This window comes from Xenopus tropicalis, chromosome 6, assembly GCF_000004195.4.
Source record: "Xenopus tropicalis strain Nigerian chromosome 6, UCB_Xtro_10.0, whole genome shotgun sequence".
Classification (NCBI taxonomy): Eukaryota; Metazoa; Chordata; class Amphibia; order Anura; family Pipidae; genus Xenopus; species Xenopus tropicalis.
The window spans coordinates 121,105,598-121,131,870 of record NC_030682.2 but is presented as its reverse complement, the minus strand read 5'-3'; the positions used below and the strand labels follow the sequence as shown (position 1 = coordinate 121,131,870).

Sequence of the window (26,273 nt, the reverse complement as noted above, 5' to 3'; positions counted from 1 at the left end):
ACAGAAGAAAAGAACTGGTTAAGCACATCTGCCTTTTCTGTATCCGCTGTAACCATATTGTTACTATAACTCAATGGGGCCACACCCTCAACCTGCATCTTTTTACTATTAATATACTTAAAAAACTTTTTGGGGTTAGTCTTGGCCTCGGCCGCGATGCGCTCCTCATTTTCTATCTTTGCCTTCCGGATTGCTGTTTTACAACACTTGTTATAGTGTTTATAATCATTAAACGCAGCTACTGTCCCCTCTGACTTATATTTCTTAAAAGCTTTCCTTTTTCTCCCTATTAACTTCTTTACCTCAGAGTTAAGCCACATAGGGTGATTCTTAACACTTCTACTTTTTCTTATTAATGGAATAAATTGAGAACAGTAATGATTTAATATCATTTTAAATGACAACCATTTCTGCTCTGTATTTTTATCAGAAAACATAATGCCCCAATCTATGCCCTGAAGCGCTGCCCTTAAGGAGCTAAAATTTGCCTTCCTAAAATTCATTGTCTTTGTTGCCCCCGTGTAAATTTGTTTCCTGCACCAAACATTAGGTTTTGTTTATTTATAACTCTATGACAAAGGAGCAAAGTTCTCCCTTTTATTTTATTATTGCTTTTAATATATTTTTTTCCCCTGATTTTAAACATTGCAAATTCTTACACCAATGTTACATTAAAAAAAATAAAAGTTTAAAACTGCTAGTTGATCCAGAGGAAGGCAAATACCCCTTCTAAAGCCACTCCTGACTCCAAGATGGCAGACCAGTCCCTTCTATCTAAAACAATGTAAAGAAATAGCCCCTTAATGAACTGCTGTGGTAAATGCCTGAAAATGCTGACTGCTGCCATGGACTTGGCAGTTATGTTTTTGGAGCGCGCAATGCACATAATTCTTCAATTACGAATCATACCTTTACACGTAGCTAAAAGATGATGATATTGTATTCTTTTCTACACAACTGAAAATATTTTGTGCTCACTGGATCAAAAAGCAGTGGGGCCCTGTCCTTAGCACCTGTCCTGTGGCAATCGGTAATGACAGGGCTGCCCTCATAAGGCTTGGTAGTAAGTAGTGCAGAGAGATATAACCTGAGTGAAGTGGTTTTTTTTGCCAGCCTCACTCTGCTGGTGTATGGGGCCCTCCGACAGGCATCCCCGACTATCTTGCAAAAAAATCATCCAGATGTCAATCAGGCAGGCTTGATTTTTCTTTTGAACCAAGGACTGCATCAGCTCATTGATGCATTCCTTGCTCCGACTTCTCATATCCCCTCGGGTCTAATGATCACATTAGCATTATATTACCCACCCAAAGTGGGCATATTGGGGGGAAAGATTTGCTTGATTGGCGACGTTGGCAAGCAGACATTACCGTTTATGACCACCTTAACTAAGGTGCAGATTGTTGTGACCCAGTGTTACCATATAAACGATGGAGCACAAAGAAAATAGACATGAAATAAAGTGGTAAAGTGGAAAACATCAAGGTCAAAAAAATTCTGGTACCTATAACTGGCTTTTATACCCTATACAAAACAATTTTCTAATTTTAAAAATGTATTAAAAATTTCAAAAATAGAGCTCTAAAGTCTTCAGTTTTCTGCAAAAAAAAAATGATACCTATTGCCAGATACCTGTTCCAAGTGGGAGGTGCAGTTCATCAATGATGGGCATCCGGCTCGCTATAACTGGTATAAATCATAAAAAAGTTCATTAGAAAGCGTAATTGACCTTCAGGCTGGTCTAGAGTGTTCAGAAATATGATTTATACAAATACTGCCAACATAAAAAAACTGCAGACTTGGTTTTAACATTATATATATATGCTTATACGGATTTTTCATTTCCTGGATTTCCTGCTTTAATTCTGCCGAACACTTGAACTAAATTCAAGATTAAGTGCCAAGAGTTAAGAGGCACAAGAAAAAGAAGGTCTTTACTCAACAGAGCATGCCATCTAAGTGAGTAACAATAGGGTAAGAAGTACATCAGTTTACAGTGTTTGAGGCGTACTGTAATATAATAAGTGCCAAGGCTGAACCAAATGTTATGCCAGTGCTTTAAGGAGATTGGGGGGTATTCTCTACTGAGGAATTTGGGGATAGAATTCTAGAGGGAAGGAACAGCAAGACAGAAAGCAGGGATACAGCAGGCCACAGAAACTGTTGGTGTGACCCAGGTATAGTTCTGAGAGGAATGAAGGAATCGGCCAGGATTAAATGAAGAAGCAAGTGAATGTAATGAGGTACAGGGGAATCATGGGCTTTGAAGGTCAAGTGAACGATTTTGTCAAGTGAAGGAAAGTTATTCTTAATGCATAATGGCCATAGCTTTGCTTCAATAAGACTTATCCCTTTGGCATGGGATTTAAAACGTGGCTCCCCATTTCTTGATGTTGCTCCTAGTGACCTCAAAGAAAGTGCCCATTTTTTAATGTCTGCCTGGGAGGCAAGTTTTTGAAGCACAAGGAAACCGTTTTAGAGGCCCCTGCAGGCTATCAGTTCACACAGGGGTTCCAAATAGCCAATCAAAACCTCTTATTTGGCATCCCCAAATAACTTTTTTCAGGCTCGTGCGGCTCACCAACACTTTTTACATCTGAGTGTGGCTAATGAGTAAAAAAGGTTGAGGATCCCTGCTGTAAAGAATTTATTATTTTGCTGCTATTGCCATTGTGAATGGCACGGAGGCATTCAAGATGGAATCCCCAGTTCAAGACCCTTAGTAAATCTGTTCAGGTTACTCTATCTCGAGCACAAAGCACCCTATGATGGCTTTCTAGATTGGTAAAAAAACATGTATACCTATATGATTCAGGAAGGCACTGTAAGGCTAATAACTCCACCTTTCCTTCAGCCAGTGACTATTTTTAAAGTACAGGTGGCCCAGTACCACACTGCTGACACAGCCAGAGGTCTAGTAAATAACATATTTATTACTGGGATGCAACAATAGTAATTAGTGAGGGAGAACACCAACACTTCTGAGGTGTCGGTAGGCCCTGCCAATTATCTCCTTAGCACCTGGTATTTACCAAGCTGCTATTTTATAAATACTGCCACAATTCCTTCGCTATCCTAAAAAATCTAAAATAGGAAACAGACACAACTGTGTGCACCTAACGATGAATAATATAAATTAAAGCAGTAAGGAAGGAAAGACACAATAAGCATATTTATCCCTATTTCTAATGCTGTAATGACGCCATCCATTTGAAAGTGTTGGTGATGTGAAGCCCAAATCAAGATATCTTTTCACAAGAGAGAAATTATGTTTTCACTTTAGGGGCATATTTATTTATTGGTTTATATTCACTTTCACTATATATATTTCATTTTATGTGGACTATTAGCATTACCCTTCAGTAACAATTTGTGCAAAAAACATTATATTCCCTCAGTTAAATGAGGGCTGTGCCAAGATACAGTGAGTAGATATGTTGCTCCATTCCTGAGCAGCAGCAATTATTTTTTTTTTTTTTAAATAGCTGTATTTACAATGTTTTTTTCTGAGATAGAGATTAAGCCATTCAAGAGCTTTCCCTAAACATGAAAGTCGTGGAAACAATGAAATTATGAAAAAATACTGAATTGGGATTGAGTTGGGATTGTTTTCTTTTTTTGCAATCAAGTGAAAATCAATAAATCTGCCCCTAAATATCCTCAAATTTAACCTATTGTATATATATATATTACAGGAGCATGGGCTGTCATTACTAAACCAAAGGATCTTATTTAAGAGAACTCAAGCTAAGCTTGTGACAATGGATTAACCTCTTTGAGCCAACCAAGTGACCCATTTCTGTTAAGCGATACTCTGAAAAAAATAATTGCACTTTTCTTTTTGTAAATCAGTAATTTATACAAACAAGAGGCATGGAAGGGGCCATAGTTCACAGCACAAGTCCGTGGTGGGCAGGATCACAAGAGACACAATTTTGAATTAACTTTTGCAAGTGGTACCTGCAGGTCTTTAATTACACAAAATTGTTAAACATACAGCAATACAGTTTGTCATGTGCCATCACTGACAGTCACTAAAGCTGTTTTTTCACTTATCCTGGCCTTTATTTTATTGTGCCTAAACAGGGTGCCATCTGATAAATTCTTGACTTGGAAAATGAAAAAAACATTTTTTTAAGGTGATGCACTGTCAAAAGACCTTAGAAAAACCTTGATCGTAACAGTATAAGTGTATCGAAATCAGCGCAGTGTGCAAAGTGTAATTTCGGACACAAATAACCGCTTTACCTATAATGCATTTTTTTTTCATAATTCCAATGTCATTTTGCATGTGTTCTGGAGTTGTGTTTGGCACAATAGCGTTTTGCTGCAAGTTTTGTCTAGCATTTTCAGAGTGGAGGTTGCGTCACTTCGTTGCACATGTTCCCAATGACTTTGCATCAAACTCACTGGGGGCAAGTCTGGTGCACCCATTGATGCAGCCCTATGAGGGAACCCTGGAGACAGCACTAAGTCTAGGGATGTGGTAGCTCCATAGTTTCCAAGCATCAATAGGCTCAGTTGTGGACCAATCTTTGGAAGAGGTAGAATAGATGCATTGGCCACCGCGTGGAAGTGCAGGTGCAAGTCCCTTAATGAACTATGTCAATATGAACTCGCCACTGCTTGCATTTTAGAGCCTCCACATTTGTGGATGCATTTGGAAATAACCCTATATAATATCATCTGTGTTTGAATAACATTTGATACAATGGGAGGGCGTTATGGAACAAACTACCCCAGCTCTTTTTGGTCACTGCACAAACAACTTATGACTTGTGTTTCAGATCTTCCCAAAACCCTCAGGCGGTATACAAACCACCTTCTATTTCCCAGCCAGCACATGAATTGTGTCTTTAGCAGGTGTCCCCAGCTTGTTCATACAAATATGATTTTAGTAATATTATGCCCTAGCTAACTAGCTTGAGTGTAATCTGAACACATGCACAATTTAAATACACTGTATTGTTAATCGTGTATTTCTCTGTAGTCTAGGAGCTCATACCTTATTGCCCCAAAATACTTCAATGTGTGTGCAGACACACTCACTTTGGGTCAGCAAACACTATTTTTCAAACTTTGATAACTACGCCACTAAAATGTAATACAATTGCTTAGAAAGCTGTGAAAATTCCCTTCGGATGAACACTGAAAGAGAATGCTAATTTTCACTCTAAGACAAATATGTCATTTAAACCGTGTTTGCAGATCTGGTGAGGCATAACTCCTTCTCCTTACAGATCATAATTAAAACCAAATGAAGCCCCGCTGGGGATATTATTCTAACATAGCAAGTCCATTAGTGTTTTCTGTACCTTCATTTGGTAGAACTGCGCTCCGGAACCAGTGAAACATTTCTAAACAAAAATTGTTTGAAGATACCACTAACCCTTAATTTGCAATAAGTGTATCGATTAGGCTTTACAAATATAAGGAAAGTAGATATAACCAGTTGGCGGATGAGTACTCTAAAACATGGTCAGAACAGTACAAATCACAAAAAGCTTTATAGTAATTTACAGAAGAATGGTATACATTTAGATACAGAGGTAGAAATTCAGTTTACAATGGTTACTATCTAGAGTTGCTAAATTCAAGGCACAACTGTAAAATATTTTTTTGTACAAAAAAAAAAAAAAAAAAGTGACGTTATTCTACAACACACAAAATTATTTTTACAACTTGTCACATGTACAAATAGAGCGACATCCCCCCTCAAGAGCATCTGTTGAAATCAGATCACTGAGAAGATACAAGATTCCTTTTTTGCTTTTCATATCCCCCAGAGTCCACAAACAAAAAGCAGCCGTGATCTCTTCAATTGCTTTGAAGGCTGGCATACCATGCAACAATGTGCATATGGAAATAGGAGTGCCAATAAGGAATAGGATACACCCCTCCCAAGAGGTGTTAACGCTGAATCCCTTCTATACAGGACAAGCAAGTACCAGGGTTAAAGATTCAGTTATTCCTTCTTGCAAATGCTGGATTTCTATTCAAAAACCTTAGGTGGGTCTAGTGTTCGTCTAATTTTTTATTTATCCTTTTTTAAAATACATATTAGTGTAACAGTGCATTGAAAAAATGGTTTGAAAGATTTACTGCCTGTATATTAGTGCTACAGACAAAATTTATTGCTACATTTAAGCTTCATATATATTTACTGGTCACATTTTACAAGTAATAGTCAACAGTGTATAAAAGAGTTGAGGGGGAGAATAACCACATGTGCATTACGGTCAGTCCACACAATGCAGAAAGTGGAACGGTGCTCATGAACAAGTGCCTCTCCCAATCCAGTCGGACTGACAATTATAAAGTTCACCTGTCAACCAATTATAGATAAAAAAAAAAAAAAAAAAAAAAAAAAGGGTGGTGGTGGTGGTGGGGAAATCAATACTAAATACAATCAAATGTTAAATTCCATTTTTTGCTTCATTGTTGTTTGTGGCCTGTTTCCTTTGAGCAATAAAAGGGTACATGCACTTGTCTGCTCCCAGGAACCGGTACATGCAGACCACAGCTTCGAATGGCAGGATGCTAAGGAAAAAATAAATCAGAATGGTGATTAGTAATCAAGAATATGCCAGAATTAGAGAGTCTGCTAAAGACTTAAGGGGTAATCTCCTTTGGGTAAGTAAACTATTGGGTGCAAAGTTGTCTGCTACAAATAGCCAATCCACTGCTGCCAACTGCCTATGTTCCTGCACCATGTGCCTGACAGTGCACAAACAAGCAACTGTGCATTTAGGCATGAAATCCACCATGTGCGGGCATTGCCAGGCAGAACTGTGCATTTTTGTGCTGATGGAACATGGGGCGGATGGAAGCAGGTAAAATTTCACGTGCAACATCAGTTTTAGAGACAACACTCTAGATCACAGTGTTTTGCATTGTTATAGTGTCTTTATGTCTCTAGCTTTACAGAAGACACTCATGCGCGTGTAGGTCAGACTATTATTTCTTGAAGACATGTCATTCACAGTTTCTCAGCAGTAGATGACACAGCCCTGCTGATACACTTGCAGGTCATGAAATTTGCAGCAATAGCAATCAGTCTGCCACCTACCCACTAAGGGGGATAAATGGTGTAAGAGGCAAAACACTGCCAACTGCCCCTTGTGACTGAACTGAAATTCAAAAGATTAGTTACCTTTTCATGCATGTAACTATGTACATGAGGCGGGGTGTACAGATCATAGGCTGGTCTGTAAGGATTGCTCTCATGGCCTGCTTCACACAGTAATCTGGTTTCAGGGGTGGTAGGAATGGCTCAATTTCTTTCCTGAAAAAAAGAATGTTTCATTTAGTTCTATTTACACATTCCTGCCTGGTGTCTGTCTTTAGACTTCATAACAGTGATAGGATAACAAGATGCACCTGGGACAGGGTTGGAATTGCTCAGTGAAGATGAGTTCAGAAATATGAGGTTAAACGCACACCGTGCCTTTTCAGGTCTGCTCATCTGGCCCTGATACCATGCCCGGGAACATTTTTCATGATTGTGTTGCTCCCAAACTCTTTTATATTTGGTTAAAAAAAGGTTGGGGAGCCCTGTTCTAACTTCTGATGGTCATTAATCCACCTTACTTGCATTATTATTATTAGTTGTATTTGTCTACATCTGTATTCCCATAATTATGCGGGACTGAACATATTCATCTTGAATTAAATATGAAGTTAGGCATTTTACTATGTATTGGAAAAAGCTGCAGATTTATGCAGGGTTATGTATTAATTGAATGTCAGTCACCCTGCATGGGGTCTTCCACAGATCAAAAGACAACCCAGCAACATAGTAGCAACTTGTCAGTGCAACAGATATTACATTTAATGGGTTAAACTAGTGCCCTAAACTAATTTTATTCCTTGTACCTCCACTGTCAGTCTCAGTGCTTCATTCTTACCCAAGTATACTCTTCCTCTGTAATAACTGTAAATATCTTTGAATGTATTTTAGGCAGTTACAGAAAAACTCCAGATCCTGGACATCCCTAACATTACATCCTATACAGTAATTGTCCAAGAATAAAGGGAGAGGGAGAGCAGTTCTCATAGAACAAAAAATTTTGTAAGTTGGGAATAAAACCGAATGATCAGTTAAAATAACACGGGCACCACCGCTTACTAACCTTATCCTGCACCCGCGGAACATGCCAGTATCCACCAGGTAGGGACAAACCAATGTCGTTTTAATGCCATCTTTATCTGCAGCTTTTAGTTCGTGGCTAAGAGACTCATGAAAACCAACGACACCAAACTTGCTGGCACAATAATCCTATAGGAAACAGACAATGCAAAGTATGACACATCAAATCATGATAGCTTCTCTGCTGTGACCCACTGAAAAATATAAGAGATATATATATATATATATATATATATATATATATATATATATATATATATATATATATATGTGTGTGTGTGTGTGTGTATGTATATCTTTATTTATAAAGTGCTACTTGTGTATGCAGCGCTGTGCAGTAGAATCATATTATTTATGTGAGAAGGCATTAGGAGTGCAACAGGACGGAATAGGAGACTAAACAAATGGATATCAATGTTACAAACCTCGACTCCTGCAGTGCTGAATAAACCCAACGAACTGGCAACAGAGACAATGTGTCCATGATTCATCTCCATCATTTTGGGAAGGAATGCTTTCGTGGTCTACAATAGAAAAGGGGCAGCGGTTAAGAGGATTGCTCATGTGTGCCATTATCTTAGATTCCACAGACAGCAGTTGGAAGATTAGTTTGGGATAACACTATCACAATAGCACATAAGCAAGATGCCAATAATCACTCTGCATTTACATTTAAAGGCATTTGTGGCAAATAGCAATTAATTCAAGATGGCATTAAAAAAACAAAATATATCCGATAATAGTTTACTGTAGTTTTCTTTAGCTTTCACTGAAATGGGAATATGGGAATGTACAACTTTCATTGCTCTCCAAAGCTCAGAAACCATGTGTGTGAACAGCGACCTCTTGGTATTTCAGCATGTCAGTGCAACTTCCCCTTACAACTGCAGGCATTTTATTTCTGCACAAATGCTATTAAATCGACAGTTTGTAAAAAAAAAAAAAAAAAAAAAAAAAGTGGCAGACTCAGGTTTATATAGTAACTATCCATGAAGGTCTTGTCATAACATTATTTAATGTACAAACGTTCCTTTTAATTTATGTAACTTTCATGCCTAATCAGTTATTCACACAAAATTGTTTGTCACCTTGAAAAAAAAAAAAAAAAAAGTTATGGACAGAAAAGCGCAAATTGTTCAGCTCTTTATTTTCATTTTATCCTATTTCCTGTTATTTATATAGCATCGACATATTCCCGCAGGGCTTAGAGATTATTCATCATTCACATCAGTCCGTGCCCTTTACAATGTAAGGACCCTATCACATTCACACACACTATAGTCAATTTAGCCAGAAGCCAAGTAACTAGGGATGCACCAAATCCAGGATTTTCAGCACGATCTGGCTGAATCCAACCGTTAAAATCACGTGATTTTTGTAACTTAAACACGAGAGTTGGAAATTTTTCGCCGTGCGGTTCTCTTTGACCCTACAGTGGCCCTATTTGCATAGGCATAGATTCTGATTTGGTTTGATATTTTTCTGAATCTTTCACAAAGGATTCTGGGTTCTGCTGAATCCAAAAATAGTGGATTTGGTGCATCCCTACAATTAACCTGCATATATGTTTTTGGGGTGTGGGAGGAAACCCACTTAGACATGAGGAGAACATACAATATACTTCTCTACATGGAAATATTATAGTGTAAAAGGAGATGATGGAGGCTGCAGCTTATCCATGGTATTGTAGGCACAGTGGCTAGAAACCTGTGCAGGTTTTCTAATACTATTCAGTGTGTAAACTGAACCTTGGTTCATTGTATTACTCTGTATTTTCCTGCAAAAGTAAAGAAGCAATATTGCAGAAGGTTTAAATAGGAATGGCAGTCTGGTTTAATTATGGTAGGAGTAGAAAATGTCAGAGAGGTATGATCAAGTGTAAACAGTAAACGCTTTAGCCCACCCCCGCATATTCAATAAAAGTGCCATTTATTGGCCTTAGGCTAAATAGAGGTGCATAATACTCGGGACCAGGGGTTTTCTGGATAAAGGCTGTTTCAGTAATTTGGATCAACATACTTTGTCTACAAAAAAAAAAAAAAAAACACACAACATTTAAACATTAAATAAACTAAATTGTTTTGCCACCAATATGGATTCATACAACTTAGTTGGGATGAAGCATAACGTACTGTTTAATTATTACAGAGAAAAATAGAAACCATTCTTAAAAATTTGATTTGTTAAAATGGAATCCATAGGAGATAGCCTTCCTGTATAAAAAAAGAAAAAAAAAAAAAAAAAGAAAATAAACATACAGGAGGAAAGATGTAACACTGGGGTGGCAGCCCTGCTCTTTATAAAAGTTTCAAGGAAGACAAGAGAGCTACACTTTAATAAATAAATACAAATGGCCGCAGCAAGAGTTGGCCCAGACCCTTACATGGAAATGTAGTGTTCTCACAAACAGGCCAAGAAAAACAGGTAGTTTCTTTACACTTTAAAAGATTTCCCCGGTAATTCTTTGATGCATACTTAATTTCTGGCTAACAAGATTATCACTGTGTCCCCTGAAATCAAATCTGCTGTAATTTCTGACTCTATGGGTGCCAAATGCTGAGCACAGAGTAATCATTGTAATTTAATCAACAGACTCCTGAGAACCATCTTGTGTTTGCTTAAGCCCAAACAAAGTTCTGTGATCGCTTTATGTTCTTCCTTCCAGCACAGCTTCAGTTGCGACACTGGCCAACTCCGGAACAAAGAAGGGAAAAAAGCTGAAGGGAAATAAGCAAACGCTACAAGTGGAGGGGAAGCAAGACTCCGATCTCTTCACCTGATTTAGGGGTGGGTTGGAAGAGGACACCCATATAGTTGTAGTCTAAAACCATATCCACATGTTCTTTTCAGAGAGCAGGTGCTGTACAACACTGACAGCTGGCAAACAATGAATGAGCTCAAACCTTCGAAACTACGCTTTTCCATACTGTGAAAATTTGTTCCTAAATTTGGTTTTGCAATCCCCTATTTTTCGCACACAATGAACCACATTCTATTACGATTCCCATGAATGGCGCTCTAAAGCAAGTTCCATTACATTTATTTAATTTCCTTGTGCTGCCATCGGAAAACGTCTGTTTAAGGTTCCGTTCTAGTGTTGCACCTGTGGCATGGTTCAATACCACAATACCACAAACTCTCCCGCTAATTATGTAGATATGTGTACACAACAATGACATTTGCCAAGCTACATTAGGCACAGGGCACCCCCGTTATACAGAATGTTTTGCTGTACAGCAGCCAGCTCTAAAGATTGATGGGTGATTCTGCGCATTGCTGTATTATCTGGAACTTGCTGCACCAGTATAAGGATGGGCATCGCTGCCAAAACTGTAATAGTTTGATGAAGTCATTAAATGAAACGACTTTGGCAGTGGACCTCTATACATATATATCAAGACCTTAAAGCATAAAGTTGTATCTCATAAAGGGGCTGTATCACTATGTTAGTGGGGGGAGTAATGGAATTCATCCATGCAGTCAAGCATATGATCCATGTGGCCAAGCAGATGATACCACAAGTTATAAAAAAAACATTTCAGATATAAGGTTTCCAAGGAACTGCAGACTCCTTTTTAGGGCAGTGGCACATGGGGAGATTAGTCACCCGCCTCAAAAATTATATCTTGCTTTTTACTGCACACATGGTGGTCTTCCAGCTCATGTAAAGCAAGTTGGCAACTCAATGTATAAATATTTGATGATAACAACAGTTGTGTCCAATAGGACCAGTCCCACCACTCATTTCCACCCTGCCTTGACATTCAGGTTATTTATTTCAGTAAGCATACAAACACACACACTTATTAGACACAAATGTGTGAAACCAAACAAGCATTTACATGTCACTTCATAGCTTTTGGTAATTGGTTCTCAACGTTCTCGTTTATGGCAAATTAACTTTCAACAGTCTAGCACTTCTTCCCAGCCCTTCGCTAAATTCTTTAGCGCTTTTCTCTGGGTGCTTTCAATGAAAGGAGAGGTTTAGCTGCACAAAGGCCTGCCACAGCTGTGGTGTCAAAATAAATTAGGCGAAAGTAAAGCAAATGCGGAGATAAGGAAATAACGTATTGTGCACAATAGGCACTTTCATAATTACATTTTTTAGGATAATGACTTTTAAAAGCCAGATTAACAAGCCCCCATTTCTGCCCTGCTTTGTTTAACCTTTCTGCCACCTGGTATCTCAACTGTTCAGAATGATACAACTTCCTTTCTTTCTAGGGTTGATCAGGAAATTCAGCAACAGAGGCGAAATAGCCAAATTATTAAAGACAAAGCAAACTAACCAATCATTTCTAAGCTTGTCATTCATAAAGTACATGTTGGTGGGGAGCTAGGAAGCGAATCCCAAACAAAGAAGTCTATCTACAACTAAAAAAAAACGAACAGATAAACACCATTAGTACAACAAATATATCTCTATAGATCAAGACCTACTTTCTTACTAATTATCACACAAATACTGTTTAAGTAAAAGCACAGATAAACTAGTAAGCCTGTGGGAATAATGTCTTGTTACACTGGTCACATGCAGGTTTAGGGTACTTTATCTGGTACTGAAAATCTTTTCTATAAGCAGCAAGATAATTCCCTGCCAGCTACAAGATGCTCCACACCCACTAATTTATGAACTTCCCTGGTTATAATTCTTACAGTGGATTCTTCCTAACAATTTAGAACGCCAATTTAGAAAAAAAAAAAATAATAATAATAAAGATCAAGGGAATGAATTAAGGGCTCATTACTGTTGATGTGATATGTACCAGGCACTAAGTTTTTACAAACAATATGAAGATGTAAAATGCTATTTAATAAAAAAACCAAAAAAAAAAACCCCACATGCGCTTCACAGGCCTCCTATTGCCATTAATGGTGGCTAGGGAAAGGTAAAAGGAACAATATGTACAGCATTGGGAAAACACCAGTATGTAATAGGCTTGCTCACAGCTGAGCAGCACGGCAGAGCAATTTCCAGGTAACTCTGATCTTGAACTGAGTGGAAAGCTCTGTATGTATAAGTTGCTGGGACAGGTCAGGCAACAGTTGTGCAACAGCTGAAATGCCACTTTGAGGCAGGGAAATAGTTACACGAACTGTAATCTTAACTGTGGCTTGGGGCACCAGAAGGTATGCCAAGGTTAAACATACACAGCATGTCAAGCAATGAAAATATGAAGACCCCCTTCAACATATTAATCATCCCTATAGGTCAGCGATCCCCAACCAGTGGTTCATGAAAGCTCACCGACATCTTGGATGTTGCTAAGTAGCTTCAAAGCAGGTGCTTATTTCTTCATTCCTGGCTTGAAGGCAAGTTTTGTATAAAAAGACCAAACAGAAATAAACAGGTATACTGCCAAACAGTCTGCCACTTAACACTGAGACTACCAAACAGCCAACCATAGCCCTTAATTGGAACCCCAAGAAACATCTTTCATGCTTGTGTTGCTTCCCAACTCATTTTACACTTGAATATAGCACATGGGTAAAAAAGGTTGGGGATCATTGCTACAGGTCTTGCCAAACACCCCTCACCACCCAAAATAAGATAGAAATGACCACTCTGTTAAGAAAGGTCTCTTCCTCTCACCATGATATTGGACAAACTAAACCAAGCCAGTGTTTTATATGTACTTCAGATTAACGAAAGGGATATTATTAAGTTAGGTTATTGTTACAATCCACTCACTATGGTTCTGTCTTTGGATCAGAATGATAAAAGGCAGCTGTTGCCAGGGTGATAAACTCATTTGACCCAGTCTTATTTGGTTGAAGAATAAATACTATGGAATCTCAACCGACTCCGGGTGCATACTGAACCACCTGAATGATCTTGTGTGATAATAAGCAGGCCTAATCTGCGAGTGGTGGGCCTCTGCCAAGACATGATTAATGCAACAAGCTGCCATGGCCAAAACACTAACAAAACAGCATTCTTTTATGACGACAGACAGAAATGATTTAAAGCAGCAAAGTGTGCACGGCGGACATGCCAAAAGATGACCATGGCATTGCTCTGCCAGCCATGAACTAATCAAACATTTGACGAAGAATTACAATAAAAAGCTACTTGCCAAATAAACGGCTCAGTCATTTGGGGGCTGAGTACAAGATCTTTCATGCATTCCTCCTTAGTGGCTAAGTTATTTACTTAAGTAAGAACAGTGGTAAGATGTTGGCTTTCTTGGTCATTTCAAAAGCTTGGATTTGTAACTTGTAGCAGTTCAGTCATGATCAATATAGTAATTCATAGGGAGCTTAAGTTTAGCATCAAGGGAAGTGGAGGAGGCCAACACTAAAAGTGATCAGGTGATCAACTGCATAATAGGCTCTACTTGTAACACCCAATGCCCCTTATCCCCATTCGCAGAACTCTTAGGAGCAACACAGCAAAGCCAAAGCTAAATACCAGACTAACCAATCCAGAGACTGTTACTTGGTTGGAAGCTACACAGGCTAATCCAAATATCCAGCTCAGCTACAGGAGTACCCTGCTCCCTTGGCTTTTTTGGCTTGCAGCTTGAGCGCAGATTATTAAAGTCCTAAGTTTTTAGTTCCATAGGAGGTGGTAAAATTATACCCCAATGTAAGCAATTGATCTTTTAACTAGAACATACTGATTGTAGATACGCATGAAGGGGAGGCAATGTCACGGCACTTAAGCATCGGTGAGAGAATGCGCATTTATTACAGCTATGTCAGTCTGGAGTTGATATGAAGTCATTACAGCACGGCGCACAGCTGCTGGGAGAAAATGTGGCGTTATTAAATGAGCTTGTTACCGGTGGAATTGGCTGCATGCAGGCTGCAGATGGCTTTCGTCACAGGAGGTGCTACATGACATTGGGAGATGCTTGTAGACATCTGCGTTTTGCCCAGTGGAGTAAATTCATTATATTTCACAAACGTACGTCAGTTTCCTCTCATTTGGGAGAATAAGATCCTTAAAAGCCAGTGCTAAAGTGACATATGGTTTGCAGTCATGGGACCCCAGCAGCGGAAATAAGTTATGTTTCACTGACACACTCTTGTGAAAAATTCACAGACTAAGACTGTGCTCTTTTTTTTTTTTTTGAGGGGGGGGTGCAAGTGGGACATTAAGGAGAACATGGGGAAATTAACCACTCATTATTGTCTAAAGAACCCCATTTGGTGCTTTATAACTTAACCACACAAATCAATACCAGTTCTCAAACTTCATCAGTATTTGCAAGTTATTTCTTTGTTGGCCTTCTAGATTAGAGCACTATGCTATGGCACAGTGAATGAATTGCCCCCTGGGAGAGATACTTAAGCCGGCCATACACGCACCGATAATATACGAAACCCCGTTTCGTACGATATTTGGTGCGTGTATTGCAAGTTGGCGAGTTGACCTATATCGCAGGAGGCTGCTGATATTGGTCGACTCAACGATCGGCCAGGGTAAAAGATTTTGATTGGGCGCCATAGAAGGCGCCTGAGCAAAATATGCCTTCAGGGCCGAATCGGCAGAAGGAAATCCTATTGTTTCTACCTCCTTATCTGCCGTTTCAGCCCTGAACGTTAGTGGCGGATTTAACAATCTTTCGTGCGACTGATGGTGTGTGGCCACCTTTAAAGGGTAGTATATGTGCTTTCCTTGTTGCATCCCAAACATTCAGTGAGAAGTGACCCACTGCAATGGTGTGCTTCAGGACATGTCTTATCACCTAACTAGGACTATGTAAATTAAGCTAGTGTCACACCAGGTGGATTCTCTGCCAGCTGAAAATTGCCTGGAATTGTAAATGTTATTGTCCACAGACTTCCTACGTAGTGGTGTGATTGCCTAAGAGGCATACATGAATAAGGAGCCAATGATGTTATTGCTATCTTTGTTTTACTATACAGTTAAATTATCTTTACTATAGAACCTCTGTAAATCATATCATTAGCATTCATTTCTTTCAAACCATTCAGTGTGCACCGAGTAGTATTTTCATGACTAATTTTAATTCATTTAATTTTGTCGTTATTGAGCCAAAAGCTGCATTAACTGGAACCGTAAGATAGAAGGTTAGTATTGCCTACTATGACAAGATTGTTAGGCTCCAACTACTCCTTATTCCATAGCATTTAGCATTATCTCACAGTGGGGCCAACTTTTTGCATATCCTAAAATCCCACTAGGTGGAGCTAGTGCACCAGTGTGTAAAAAAAAAAAAAAATGCTCTGCATGTAAGCAGGGACCCCAAGAGGGAATGCAAAACTGTGTGGCAATACAGCACCCACCCATCCGCCCTAAGTTACAATATAAAAGTGGAATTCATTATTAATCACACTAGCAGCGTGTGCCCCATGTGGTTACTGTTACTCAATCATTGTACTAGTGAGGTGTGCCTATTTGTTTCGGTCTGCCTGAATGTGGGCATACACAGGCAGATTTCAGCTGGCGATTTGGGTCCTTCAGACACATTCAGTGACTTATCTGCCCGTGTATGGGCACCCCTGGCCGATATCTGGCTTCCAGTCGACCAGAACATGATCAGGAAGTTTTGATATGACTGATATCGAACACCTTAGGTGGTCGCCAGATGAGCAGAGCTTAACGTGCGTGGCCTGCTAGGATGTGAATTACAACCTCGCAAACCCTACCAGGTGTTTGAAGAGAATCCCTTCACTAAAGAGGCAATTAAAAATGTCTAGAAATCAGTAAGGATATAGCTAGCTAGTTTTTCCAGGAGGTACCAGAGGAAAATCTTTGTCCTGCCCCAGCAAGGAAGCATATGGGCAATTAACTAGAGCCTCGAGAGGATTAAATAGTTAAGCAGCTAGCATCATTTAAAAAGAAGAGTCCTAATTGCTGTGTGTGGACAGCAGATACCTACACTGTAACTCCATAAGCTAAAGAATAGGAGCAGCCAGGGCGCAGGTGTATTAATGTACAGCACATAGGGAGACAATATAGCAGTATTTGTGGTAGCCAGGTAACCTGCAGCTATTGCAGAGCGACAAACCCCCAGAATCCACTTTCATTACAATGTAGTACCATTATCGGTTACATATAATGTTCTACATTTTGTAGGGACATTTACTAGAACTGAATCCCCCAGATTTTCTTAAAGTAGGTTTTACCCCTTCTCTTTTGTTACTTAGTGAATGATTGTTGGGCTTATAGCCAGCTCTCTAGTACTCCAGCCTTCAGTCGCACAAATTCAGCCAACAATAACCTCCGCCATGTTCCAAGAAAGCCTTATAACATGCTCTTTGCTACCTGCAGAAGTGGTCCCTATCCATTAATATAGGACAGGAGTCAGAAATGGGCAGGAACTGAAAATAGATCCTAAACAGGATCTCCTTACTTAAACTGGAATTTCTTAGCCAGTAGCAAACCTGTTTTAACCTATTAATACCTTTGGTTCAGACATGACATACTAAATACCGATACTGAAATCAGCACTTTTAATCAAATGGTATGCCATATGGGCATAATATGCGCAAATATAGTTTTCATCACCTACTGTGCCACAGATTGTCTGTCCCATCACTAAAGTGTAGTCACCCTCTGGGTTTTAAACTTCATTCTTTGCTACAACAGAGATGATCATATTTAGGTATTCTAGTTCCAAATCTGTTGCAGCTGCAAGATTCTGTGCAGTTTTGTCACTGATGCTATTAAAGCTAAATTGTATAATAAACAGCATCAAAAGTGCTACCAACATGCATCTACATGAGTGCATAAACCCAGCATGTGCAAAATGGCTTAACAGTTACCTATAGGTTAACCCTTATAGACAAACATTCAGTTTCATTGGTGCAAAATGAACCAAAACTGGTGGACCAACTTCTTTATTTTACTAGGGAAACCATGGGCTATTTGCAAGGGTAAACTGTAGGGCAAAAGTGGATTGAGATTTGTTAATTTGCCTCAGCACTTTTCTGACTGGCCCACACAGCATACTAGTACTGAACTAAGCAAGAGAAAGTACAGACATCCATTTCTATTAGACATAGGCAGATGATGAGAAGTAGCAGTAAAATGTGCTTACCCAGAAGTGCGCATGGCAGTTCACCATCATAGTCCTCTCAATAAGCTCGTCAGGACACTCGAGGAGGTGGTGCCCAGAGACCACCCCGGCATTATTGAGCAGCAGATACACGTCTCCAACTTCCCTGCGGACTCGCTCAGCAGTTGAATAAACACTCTCCCGCTTGCCTACATCACAAGTGTATGTATACACTTGAAAATTGCAGCATGGCTGAACTTCTTCCTCTGTGGCATTGCCAGCTAAATGCAAACAGGAGACAGACAAGCTCCATTAATATTCAGCAGCTACGGTACAAGCTAATTGGCACGGTCTGATCATATATAATATATATCATAAAGTGTAAATATAAGCCATGAATATGGAAAGTTTACAGATGAAGAGGATGTACTGTACCTTGTGAGTTTGGAGGGCTACAAAATGCACAACTATCTTTGCGCTTAGGATTCTTTTTAGCAAACCAGAAGGGGTTAACAAGTGCAAAGACTTGTAGCTTCTTTACAGAACATGATCCAACACAAACAGTCACTGTACTTTGTTCATTAGGGACAAATGCCGCTACTAAGAATACAATATTAAACACAAGGCAAATAGATGTTGGTGCAGGCACAATCTATTCCCGTTCTTCCCAGTATGTACATACAAACAGACAAGATTTTTATATAAATATTTTACATGGACATATGAGCAGCACATCCAAGACGCTCATATAACTGAAGGTACCCTATTTGCCCTGGATCATGTTCTGTAAAGAAGCCACAAGCAGTCAGCAGTCTTTGCACTTGTTAACCCCTTTGGCTTGCCAAAAATGATCCTGAGTGAACAAAATCCCAGAGACCTCTATCACGTGGTACAGCTTTAATATTGGTCACATGAAACGGGGGGGGGGGGGAATAATGGGGTTTGGGGAATTAGAGATAAAAGTTTATGGTCTGTGACCGACGGACTCTGTATCTGAAGCTTAGAAGTTGTCAGAGGGATGCACAGATTCTTGTAATGATAAATGGCTGGTGTCACCCCATGAGGCTGTGAGCTGTCACTGGGTTAAACACAACAGTGAATTCGCTCCAGGTTTGTGCAAGCTAAACAGCTAATTAAACAGTATAAAAGGTCCCATACCTGTATTCTTAGTCTGACACATTATATCCCCTCCACATACTTCACAACGCAAGATCCAGACAGACCCTATGCTACTAAACTGGTGTCCTACCTGGCATGTCCGACCAGGAGCAGTCTGGCTCATAATGGATGCTGGAAGTTGCAGAAGAGCAACACAGGCACCACACTTATTTGAGCAAGGTTTCCAACATGGCTCCCCCACCCAAATATACAAGACATTTGTGTAAATAATACATTTAAACTCTGCACAACAGACTTTGGATGTATGGGGTCAGTCAGTCCAACTAAAGTCTGGACTTTTGTGAGAATCTAATTGGTCTCTTCACATTGTGCAATGAACTTCAACCAGAACCTGAGGGTGTAATGGGAGATAACGCAAAACAACACATATCTGTGGACTTTAGATTTATTTTTTAGCCCCAGAACACACACACACACAATATAAACTGAATTTCTGAATGAAATATGGTTCATAGTCATCTGACTGCTACACTGCCCAATTTAGGCATGACTTGTCTGGGAAACATCTGTATTAAAGCCCATTAGAGAGGCTGGGTTCCTGGCCTTCAGGGGCAGAATTAGACCAGAGTGGAGACTGGGGACCCCTCACAAAACTCCCAGGATTCCCCCCCCCCCCCAATGATGCTGAGGAGCACAGTGCCCTTATGGCTGCAAATCCCTGAGTGTATGTATATCAGTTACTCTCATCCGTCCCTTTAACTACAAGTGTCCCGGGGCAAATGCTCTTTGTACCCAGCCAGTGTGCCCCTAGATCCCCCGCTAGTACCCGCTTCCCTCCCTAACCTACAGCCAGTGTGGGGCTCCCTGCATGGCCCTGTGCCCAGCTACCTTACCCCTCCGTGCCGAGTCCTCCGCCTCCAGCTCCCGGTAGATGCTCCGCACCATCTCCGCCGTCTCCTCGTTACTCTGGGAGTTGATGTCCCACAGCACCAGCTGGGCACGGCGCCGGGCAAACTCCAGCGCAAAGAGCCGGCCCAGCCCGCTGCCAGCCCCGGTGATCAGGCACACCTGGCCGGCTACACTCTTGTCCTTGGGGCGCACTAGCCATTTGGCCGCGGCCAATACGAAGGCCCACAGGACCTTGAAAGTGACCAGGAAGAATTCCAGCACTATGTGCATGGTGCGGGCAGCAGGGCACTCAGGTACCGGGGGAGCGGGCAGGGAGTTTGCGCTCTGGAACTCGTCAGACTTGCGCCTGGGACGTGCGACTCCTTCCTTCGGCTCCGGACAACGGGACCCGGAACAGGCGCTGTTAGTGCAGGTATTGGCTTAGGCTGGGTGTCCCGACTCTCTCCCCATGTCCCGCTTGGCTCAATCAGACAAGAAACCCCGGGGCAGAGCGGTGCAGAGGGACGAGAGGATGTACAGTAAGTTCCGTGTGGCTAGAGCCCAGCTCCTCCCGTACTCTCCGTGCCTTCCCCAGCCCGCTGCCGCCCTAAACCTACAGACCTGGGGCCCAAATTGTACATGTTGCGCCCCGGCACCGCTCTATATACCCGGAGCCCAGCCTGGAGGTACAGTACGCCCCACCCCCTGCAATCGGGACGCTCTAAGCACACACGGGTGGGCGGGGCATACGGCACAGGGCTCCGGGCGGGGGAGCCGGGCATTTATTTAACCCTTGCGTTACTTTATACATCGTGTAACTGCTGGCGAGGTGGGTCCGGCATGAGTTTCAGTCTCAGGAAAGCATAGTACCGGCCTGCGCCATCGGCAGGAACTGGCCCAGTTAAAGCCACACTTCCAATGTAACATATGCACCCCCGGTATTATTATAGTGATCCAGTGGCCATTCAACCGTACTTCAAAGAAAAAGTCACTTCATATCCCATACAAAGTGAACTTGCCACTGTACCTAACACTTCAAACTACCATTCTCTTCTACTATCCTAACTGGCCTTCGGCCTGGGCACTCAGAGGGGCACATTTACTTACCCACGAACGGGCTCAATGCGTCCGATTGCGTTTTTTTTTTTAATGATCGGTATTTTGCGATTATTCGGAAAATTGTCACGCCTTTTTCGTAGCCATTCCGAAAGTTGCACAAAATGTTGCGATTTTTTCGTAGCGTTAAAACTTGCGCGAAAAGTCGCGACTTTTTCGCAGCTTTCGCGCCGAGTACGAAACATTCGGATTCATTCAAGCTTCAGTATGGTGACTTTCCTTGGGCCAGGTTGGAGCTGCAGGGTGCCATTGAGCCCTATGGGAGACTTTCCTTGGGCCAGGTTGGAGCTGCAGGGTGCCATTGAGCCCTATGGGAGACTTTCCTTGGGCCGGGTTGGAGTTGCAGGTGCCATTGAGCCCTATGGGAGACTTCTTTGGGCCAGGTTGGAGTGCCATTGAGTCCCTATGGGAGACTTTCCTTGGGCCGGGTTGGAGCTGCAGAGTGCCATTGAGTCCTATGGGAGACTTTCCTTGGGCCAGGTTGGAGCTGCAGAGTGCCATTGAGCCCTATGGGAGACTTTCCTTGGGCCAGGTTGGAGCTGCAGAGTGCCATTGAGCCCTATGGGAGACTTTCCTTGGGCCAGGTTGGAGCTGCAGAGTGCCATTGAGCCCTATGGGAGGCTTTCCTTGGGCCGGGTTGGAGCTGCAGAATGCCATTGAGCCCTATGGGAGACTTTCCTTGGGCCGGGTTGGAGCTGCAGAGTGCCATTGAGCCCTATGGGAGACTTTCCTTGGGCCGGGTTGGAGCTGCAGGGTGCCATTGAGCCCTATGGGAGACTTCCCTTGGGCCGGGTTGGAGCTGCAGAGTGCCATTGAGCCCTATGGGAGACTTTCCTTGGGCCGGGTTGGAGCTGCAGAGTGCCATTGAGCCCTATGGGAGACTTTCCTTGGGCCAGGTTGGAGCTGCAGAGTGCCATTGAGCCCTATGGGAGACTTTCCTTGGGACAGGTTGGAGCTGCAGAGTGCCATTGAGCCCTATGGGAGACTTTCCTTGGGCCGGGTTGGAATTGCAGAGTGCCATTGAGCCCTATGGGAGACTTTCCTTGGGCCGGCCGGGTTGGAGCTGCAGAGTGCCATTGAGCCCTATGGGAGACTTTCCTTGGGCCAGGTTGGAGCTGCAGGGTGCCATTGAGTCCTATGGGAGGCTTCCAAAATCATGCTAAGTCTGAAAGTTTCGCCCGCCGCTAACGAGCGCTCAATACGAAAAAGTCGCGACAAGATACGAGCGAATCGTAATGGCTACGAAAAACTCGCGTTTTTTCGCGCAAGTCGTAATGGCTACAAAAAACTCGCGTTTTTTCGCGCAAATCGTATTGGTAACGAAAAACTCGCGACAATTTCCAAAAAGTCATAAAGGCGACGAAAAAATCGCAAAAAATACGAAAAAGTCGCAAAATGTTCGTTTTCCAATCGGAATTTTTCCAATTCGGATTCGAATTCGTGTCTTGGTAAATCAGCCCCAGACACTTTTCTAGCCCCCTTAGGCTGAAGTACCACAATATATAGCAGGAGTACAGGAGTAGGGCGCACAGAAGTCTAATCCCCCCACCTGCGCCCATGGCAGATTTGCTGCTGGCTCATTGGGTCACACTGGGTCCCCTCACCCCCCTCACATTTGTGGGGACTGGTCTCCTATTTTAACTACTAAATTGTTGTACTATGGTGGTCAAAGCACCCAGAATTACTTATGTTTCCAAATCCCAAAGCAAAGCACAAGAAATACTTCCACTGTAAAAGAAAGCAAGGAAGACCTCTCTCAGAAACATGTGAGAAGCATGTAACTGCTATACTATTAGAAATATTTTTTCCACAAAATATTTAAATGTATTTTAAATATGGGCTCTTCTTTGAGATAAGTATTTTAATTATTTTATGTACACCTCCAATGCTCAGCGGTACACTGGTATGATGTAATAGCACCATAAATTACATGACTTAAATAATATGGCTCTCCATGTGGTTCTTCACATGGGGAGTTGTGATTTAGCCTAATCAGGATCAATCCAATTTATTCTTACTAATTCAGTAGGACCTAGAGAGCGTAAAACCATGATAACTGGCAGTTCAGGCATTTACTAATATGGTGCTGCTAGTGGTGTAATCTTTGTAGTCTGATGTGAAACTTTCAGTTTGTTTTTTTTCTTTTCTTTTAAAAGGTCTGTTGTGGAATAAATAGTTTTGTGGCACTTACAGCCTAGAGTGGCACTTACAGCCTAGAGTGGCAATTAGAAATCCAATTTGTCCATTTGCATCATGTTGGGTAAACTTTTCTATGATTATGATCTAGAGCCAAATATTACCCATGTGGACACAGTGTCAGACTTGGGTGCCTGGGCCCTCTGGGTACCTGAGTCAAGGGCCCACCACCCAGCCACTGCTGCATTGAAATCCACAACCTTAGCCTGTTTCCACCCTAACTCGCCCCCTTTCTACTACACCCCCCACACGTAGATCAGGCTGAAAGGGCGGACGGCAGGGCCCAACTGAATTGGGGCTCATCAGGATTTTTACTAGTATTTCAGTGGGCTAAAATAGCCTGATTAGCTCCTAACTTGATAAGCCCTGCACACTAATCAAAGTACTGGCACCCAAGGCATTACTGCTTGATCTGGTGACATTCCTGCATCAACCACCCCACCATTGTATGCCTGCCCCAATCTGCTGCTCTTCACTTGCTATTACTCTTGCAGATTCCTCCCTTTCTAACTGGGCATCCCCAGTTGTTGCAAAGGCACATGCTTCCTCTGTCTACGCCTAGTCCAACTTGCCATAAACCTGTGGCCCCCAAATCATTTTAATTGCTAAAACGCTCTTTGGTGACAAAAAAGCCTATTGACAATTTAGTGCCATTGGCTGCCCTTCACTCGCTGTTATCACCGAAACCTGCCGGTGTGTATTTTCCAGCGATAATTGTGAATTTGTTGCTGTCCAAGATGCTTCCTATTGATGTCAGTGGGAAGTGACTCATGGAGAGTTCTGGCATTTTGATCAACTCAGCTTGTAGCGTCAATTAAAACACTTAGCGTGCCATAGCCTTTAAATGTTTCTTTCTTGAGACAGTCATCCAGCCCTTGTTAATGCTTAGCCCTCTGACACAGAGAGGGGGTGATAATAGGCATATTATCTGTACTGAATAGTAGATCCCCAGGGTGCCATCAATCATTTCACCAGCAACTGTGTGACAGAAGACAGTGGGGATGATCCTGTACAGTGTATGAGAAGAATTTGTTGCTAATAGGTTGGCAGAGAGGTATTCTTACTGAAAGGAGTCTCCCCAGTTCTATGGATAGAGAGGGTATAAGCTGTGCAAATCAAATTCCACTGGCCTAGTACAGGTATTATTACTCATTTATATAGTGAGTTCCAACATTATATGTGCAACTTTACAAAGATAGTTCATCATTCCCTGCCCCAGTGAAGCTAAGGGGCACATTTACTAATCCATGAACGTCCGAAAAGCGTCCAAATGCGTTTTTTTCGTAATGATCGGTATTTTGCGATTTTTTCCTAAATTGTCGCGACTTTTTCGGAGCCATTTCAACTTGCTCGTAAATTGTCGCAACTTTTTCGTAGCCATTACGACTTGCTCGTAAATTGTCGCAACTTTTTCGTAGCCCTCGCGCCGAGTACGAAAGTCTCGGATTCATTCAAGCTTCAGTATCGTGACTTTCCTTGGGCCAGGTTGGAGCTGCAGAGTGCCATTGAGCCCTATGGGAGACTTTCCTTGGGCCAGGTTGGAGCTGCAGAGTGCCATTGAGCCCTATGGGAGACTTTCCTTGGGCCGGGTTGGAGCTGCAGAGTGCCATTGAGCCCTATGGGAGACTTTCCTTGGGCCGGGTTGGAGCTGCAGAGTGCCATTGAGCCCTATAGGAGACTTTCCTTGGGCCGGGTTGGAGCTGCAGAGTGCCATTGAGCCCTATGGGAGACTTTCCTTGGGCCAGGTTGGAGCTGCAGAGTGCCATTGAGCCCTATGGGAGACTTTCCTTGGGCCAGGTTGGAGCTGCAGAGTGCCATTGAGTCCTATGGGAGACTTTCCTTGGGCCAGGTTGGAGCTGCAGAGTGCCATTGAGTCCTATGGGAGGATTCCAAAATCATGCAAAGTCGCAAAGGTTTGCCCGCCGTTTACGAGCGCTCAATACGAAAAAGTCTCGATAATTTACGAGCAAGTCGTAATGGCTACGAAAAAGTCACGACAATTTACGAGCAAGTCGTAATGGCTACGAAAAAGTCGTGACAATTTACGAGCAAGTCGTAATGGCTACGAAAAAGTCGCGACAATTTACGAAAAAATCGTGCCGGCGCCGAAAAAAATCGCAAAAAATACGAAAAAGTCGCAAAATGTTCGTTTCCAATCCGATTTTTTCCCATTCGGGATTCGGATTCGTGGATTAGTAAATCAGCCCATAAGTGTAAGGGTCAGTTTCATTATGCTCCAGTATGTGTTGTTAGAATGTGGGAGGAAACCAGAATACTCAGAGAAAACCCCTTGCATACAGTGCACCCCCAGCCAGGTCATATACCCCTCTCCCTGCCTTCATGCTCTCAGGTGGGGGAGCGTCTGGGGAGGGGGATGTCTCTACAGCTACAGAGGAAGCAGACCCTACGGTCCGGACCCTCCCTGCCCCCCCACGCGACCATGATGTCTGCTTCCTATATAGTTACCCCATGATGCCAGTGCTGCAAGGCTTCATTGCTAACCACTAATCATGCTACATATAATTGTTAAATATGTGTAGTCTATATGTATTAAATATTTGTATTACATATTAGTCAGATACGTTTTGTGTTTACAACAGGAAAGTCCACCCAGAGGCCCCCGCCCAGCTCTAAGCATCTCATCAGAATTAATTTAACTGCAAGTTTCTTCTCTGTGGAAATGAAACAAAGGGAAAGGCAGCCACCGGCCCCCTTTAGAGATAAGAAATACAGTCTCATTTACTCACACACATAACAATGCCAGTGTGGCTTATCATGCCACTAAACACATTAGTTTGCTTATACAACTATCACAAAAAAAACACAAAACCTTT

The 26,273-nt window shown here is 41.9% G+C and overlaps 1 protein-coding gene across 1 annotated transcript; it reads right to left on the bottom strand.

The window, feature by feature from the left end:
• Positions 1-6,373: 6,373 nt before the first annotated feature.
• rdh10 (retinol dehydrogenase 10) lies at positions 6,374-20,751 on the bottom strand. Its single transcript, NM_001011091.1, is given in 6 exon segments — positions 6,374-6,540; positions 7,154-7,285; positions 8,133-8,278; positions 8,575-8,673; positions 18,163-18,401; positions 20,133-20,751. Coding segments are annotated over 6 exon segments (1,026 nt in total). The 5' UTR covers positions 20,419-20,751; the 3' UTR covers positions 6,374-6,416.
• Positions 20,752-26,273: the final 5,522 nt, after the last annotated feature.